We start from the raw sequence: 5,294 nt of genomic DNA on the forward strand, positions 1-5,294 counted from the left end.
GGTGGGGCTCCACCTGCCTGCAGGGACCATTACCAACTGGCCTGTTGTCACGGTCCCCCCACAGACCCCTGGGGGTGGTCTCCCTGCTGCCCTGCAGCCCTACCCTGGGTCTATCTTCTCTGCCACTGGCCGGCTCACCTGCTCTGCCTGGCTCATGCCCCTAGCTGTGCTTCTTTGTGCTGTGCTGTTGAATCCACTGAGCTGACCTAAACCAGCAGTTTCAATAATTAATTGGCTTTTAGGGTCAGGATCACAGGATTTGGCCCTCCCTGAAGTGGCCCTGGGTTGTCTCAGCCTGGACTTCTCTGTTTCAAATGAAGGTGTGAGTGATGTCAGGCTCAGGGCCGTGAGGCACGAGGTCCCACTGGCAGTGCGTCTCCACCATCTGCAGGGCCCATCAGTGGTCACTCACGAATAAGAAGTCTTTAGAGGGGAAACATGAGAGAAAAGACTGGAGACCTCTCCCCACACTGAGCTGGACTGTGAGCCCCTGGGAGTCCCGGAGTGAGTCCAGGGAACAGGATCTGCCCATGTGCCCCCATCCCCCAGGGCGCAGCAGCCCCCCGTGCTAGTTTCCCAGGAGAACGGGCCAGGCCCCGGGTCTCTGTCCATCATGGCGCGCCAGCGCCACCTGCCGCCGCTGCCTCAGCCTCTTCAGCACTCTGTAGGCCTGCACAGCCCGCTCTCGCTCCTCCCCCATGATCCGCTGTCGGGCCAGCGAGGTGGCCAGAGGCTGGGACACACCAACAGGGCTCAAAAGCGTCCTCAGCGTGAGTGATTTTTTGGCAGGCTGAGGAGGAGAGGGGGAAGCGTGAGGCCCGGGCCTGGAAGGAGGGGGGCTAACAAGGAGCTGCAGTTGACCTAACAGCTCCAAGCCCAGCAGAGCAGCCCCGCAGCAGACAGCGCACTCACCAGCCAAGGCTTCCACTCCCTGGCAGCATTGGGGACACCCTCCCCCCAGCCCGATTACCTGGTCCCTGCTTGTGCTCCTCCTAGGCTTGGCGGTCAGCTCTGGGGGCTGCAAGACGACCTCACCAAATTTCACCGTGTCTAGAGGGACAGAGTACAACTGAGTCCCGGCACCCAGAGCCACCATCCGCCAGTCTGCCGCGCCACCCGCCCCTCTGGGCCAAGACACAGAGCACTGACTCATCGCCTGGTCCAGTGGCTGTGGGACCCAGGGGAGGCCAAGAATGCCCCCTGCAGCTGGGACTTGTGGGGAACAGCAGGCCTGTACCAGGCCCCGCCAGAAGAGCTACCTCGGAGCAGCTCCTGCTCTAGCCTTTCTGCTGCCTTCGCCTCCTTTTTCTGCCGGACTTTATCCAGTCGCCGCTTTTGAAACCTGGAGAAGAAAGCAAAATGCTACTTGGATTCCCATACTCTCATTTCATCCAAGGAGGTGGCAGAGGTCACCCCGCCCATGAGGGGTATCCCGTGGCAGAGATGGGAACCAAGTCCACCTGTCTATTTCCAAGTCCCCTTTCCCCCTACCACCCCAGACCCACAGCTGCCCAGCAGAGAGGACTCAGACCCAGCAGAGCCCTCTAAACTTCCCAGCAGGTGCTTTTCAACAGGGGCAACTGCCCCCCAGGGAACATTTGACCATTTGACAATGTCTGCAGACATTCTAGGTTGTCACATGCGGGGGGAGTCAGTGGCACCTTGTGGGTAGAGCCCAGGTATGCTGCTGAGCACCCTGCAATGCACACGACAGCTCCCACCAAAGATCATGTGGCCCCAATTGTGCTGCTGCACCTAAAGGACCTAGCGCAGTACCATACATGTTCAACGGCACTTCCTGTGACACTGGAATCTTAATGTTTAATCACAGTTCTGGAGATCACTGTGGCTTCAGGCTGTATCTGGGACAGACTTTGACGTAATTTTCATTGGCTAGTGTGACTGTACGTCTTAAAAGGATCCAGAAACAGGGAGACTCTACAAAGCTGAAAACCATTTCCCTAACTTTCACAGCTTTTAGAGAACCAAGAAGGCATGTCCTCTTGCCGCCACATGGAGGAATAATATGCACCCGTGGCAGTGTTGTCCTAACTTCTGGTGAAAGCCTGGGCTGCTGCATCTGAAGAGTCGTGGTTAGAGCATCTCAGAAAGCCCTTTTTGTTGAAACCATCTCCCCGGCACACGGGCAGGCCGAGGAGGTGGCAGGGACAGGGAGGGATGAGAACCTGCAGCGGGATTTCTACTGGTGCTGGGCGCCACCCTTAGGAACTGCACGAGGAGCCCACCTGAACCTCACGACACTGTGATCTCGACTACACAGAAAAGCCAAGGTCACGAGAGGTCACAGTGTTCACACAGATGACACAGTCAAAGGCTCTCGAATCTCTTTCAGGCCAGGCAGGGGAGCTGCATGTTGGCCTCACACCGATCCCTGCAGTGTCGGTTCCCACGAGGGCTGGCAAGCTCTCCTAAGGCAGGCACTGAGACATCTTTTTTCCATTTTCCCACAGCCACCAGCCCAGGGTCAGCTGGCCTTTGACTTCATTTGGCTCTTGGGCCCCTTTAATGCTTTTCCAGAGAAAGGTAAAGACAAAGCCAGGTCCTCGCAGAGTGTTGAGGTTTCACAGCTTCTCTGAACCACCCCCCACAGCCCCCAGGGTAAGAAGCTGGACATGGAGTAAAACACTCAACAACTGACCGTACTTTTCACGTCTTCCCCCAGTTTCCCTGAGTCACCTTGCTGCCCCATAGCAACAAAATCCTGTCACTGCAGAAGACAATCTTGGGAACCCACAGCCCTGCCTTCCCCAGGCCTCCAGGGGTAGAAGCTGACCCCCTGTGGCCCCCCACTCACGCTTTCTTCCGCTCTGACTTCTCCTTCTTGGCAGCTGCCTGTGCCTCTGGCTGCCGGCTGGCCTGGTTCTTGCTGAGGAACAGCACGTGCTGGGCCTCCTGCTCCATGCGTTGGATGTAGGCCCCATCGGACTCCCACTTCCCCTGCTTGAACTTGGGGATGGCGATGTCTGGCTCCTCTCCCTTTGCTTCCTTCTCCAATGTCTGTCTGAAGGCCACCTGGGCTGAGGACAAAGGGAGGCCTCAGAGATGTGGTATGAGGGCAGGAGGGAATAAACAGGGCCAGGCAGGTGGCCCATGCTCATCTCCTCTCCCAAGGCCACAGGAAGGGAAGACCAGGCTCCAGTGGAAGCAGCCCAATCATCCTGAAGCCTAAGGGAATAATACAGCAGCTAAGGAGGATCTAAAATGCCAAGCATGGGGCGTCCCTAGGGATGTGATCCCCTCAGCCCACTGGTACATGTCAAAGATGTCCTCTGCAGCATAGCTGAAAAAGAAAACAAGAAACAACCTAAGTATCCATCAACAGGTGACTGACAATGAATTCTCCTCTGCTCATCCAGACCTCACCGCACAGCTGTTGAAGGAAGCCCAGGAGAGCTACACGGAGGGAGGCAGGAAGACCCATAAAATCCACCGTAAATGGCAACACAGGACATAAATCAGTACAGAACATGGAAACATTCATGGTACTTCCCCTAGGAAGGTGATACAAGATGAGCGCAGGCTTCCCTGAGGGGAGGGCTCAGAGTGACAGGGAGGCAGGCTCACGCTTCACCTCAGACCTTTCAGAACTGTTGGATTTTGCCATGGACGTAGGTTTATATTTTTAAAATAATTTAACAAAAAGAAAAATGCCAATTCAAAGCAGCACGGATCAAACCAGGCTACCCCCACCCACCCAGCGCCTCCTCCACACCTGCGCTTCACCTCTTTGTCTCCCCACCCCTCTGGCAGCCTTGCCCCCCAATGGAAAGCCTGAAGTCTGCGTACAGACTACAAACAGCACTGCTGCAACATCGGTCCCACGTGTGGGAAAGCAAATGTGTATATATGTGAAATGCAAACACACTGACACTGTTTCCAACCATGCCCAGAGTGCTATCTCTGGATGGCAGAGGCCAACAGGTGGGCACGCTACCCAGCCAAGGGGGAGGGGGAAAAAGGTGAGAGGAGTCTGATCAATCTTCCCCATTAAGCTCCCGAATCCATCACTTCTCTGTCATGACTTCCAGCACTCTGGTCCAAGAAACGGCCACTTCTCAGTGGCAGCAGCTCACCAGCACGCCGTGTCCACTCCCACCCCCTCCATCGTTATGCAGTAATCTTTTCTCCTTTCTCGAAATAAATCTGAACCGTCCATTTCCTGCGTAAAACCCTCTGATGGCTCTTCACCACTTCTCTTAGGGGAGAAAGGTAAATGCTCCTTACATGGCCCCTGGAGCCCCAAGAACGGCTCCTCCTCACCCACCCCCACAAGCCCCTCCAAGCCCCTCTGGAACCACACTGCCACCCGCTACCAGCTCTGCTTTGCCCTGGCAACGCTGGCCTTCTGTCAGTCCCGCTTCCCACAGAACACTGGGTCTTGGCATATTCCTCCACCTGAAACGCCATGAAGTACAGTGATGCATCACTTAACGATGGGGATATGCTCTGAGAAATGTGTCACTGGGTGATTTTGTCATGCGAACATTCCATGTACTTACACAAACTTGGACAGTACAGCCTACTGCATTCCTAGGCTAAATGGTCTACCATTATCATCTTAAGGGACTGCCGGGGCCCGTCTTTGCCAGAAACTTTGCTGTGTGGAGCACGACTGTATTTGGCAATTAGGCGACACAGACACACAAAGCTTTGCTGCCACCAGCATGGCCTGCACCTACCCTCCTTCTTCCTCTTCTTGTTACTGATGGGGTTTTTCATCTCCTGGCGGCTCCTCATAATCTCTCGGAGTCGGAAAGGGATTTCCTGTTCGTCTTGGTTCTTGGGCTTGCAATTCACTTTCTTTTCTTTGCTGGGCAGAGAACACAGGGGTGACACCCATCCCAAGTAGAGCAAGGACAGACGCAGAGAAACGGAAGCTGGGTCTGGACGAAGGAACTACAGAGGCCACGTCTGGCTGCGGTGGTGCGGGCCCCCCAGGGAGCAGGGCTCTTCCTCCGCTTCTCGCTCAGAGATGTCCCTGCGCTGCGGTTCACAGGGAGCAAGGCGCTCCGAGAGCCGGGAGGCCTGTCACCCTGACCTCACTCCTGGGACGGGGCGAATGCAAAGCCAGAGACTCACTCCGCCTCCACCGTCCAACCGATCTCCGCGGAGCATGGCTGCGGGCACCCACACTGGAGGGCACTAAGCCCGACACGGGGGAGAGGGTCCACGAGAGAGAGCGCCCCAGAGGGAGGTCCCGGGGAGGGCACCCACCCGTGCTGCCCGGGCCGCGGGGCCGAGCGCTGCTTCCCCCGCGGCTGCTGCTGCTGCTG

General features: G+C 56.5%; 1 protein-coding gene across 1 annotated transcript; it reads right to left on the reverse strand.

The window, feature by feature from the left end:
* Nucleotides 1-213: 213 nt before the first annotated feature.
* On the reverse strand, nt 214-5,136 carry CCDC137 (coiled-coil domain containing 137). The gene is made up of 6 exons (XM_008568841.1): nt 5,101-5,136; nt 4,701-4,917; nt 2,816-3,038; nt 1,260-1,342; nt 971-1,050; nt 214-790 (listed from the first exon to the last, which is right to left on the reverse strand). The coding sequence occupies exons 1-6, from the start codon at nt 5,134-5,136 to the stop codon at nt 569-571; spliced, it is 861 nt and encodes a 286-aa protein (XP_008567063.1). The 3' UTR covers nt 214-568.
* Nucleotides 5,137-5,294: the final 158 nt, after the last annotated feature.

Source organism: Galeopterus variegatus, unplaced genomic scaffold (assembly GCF_000696425.1).
Source record: "Galeopterus variegatus unplaced genomic scaffold, G_variegatus-3.0.2 Scaffold446, whole genome shotgun sequence".
Classification (NCBI taxonomy): Eukaryota; Metazoa; Chordata; class Mammalia; order Dermoptera; family Cynocephalidae; genus Galeopterus; species Galeopterus variegatus.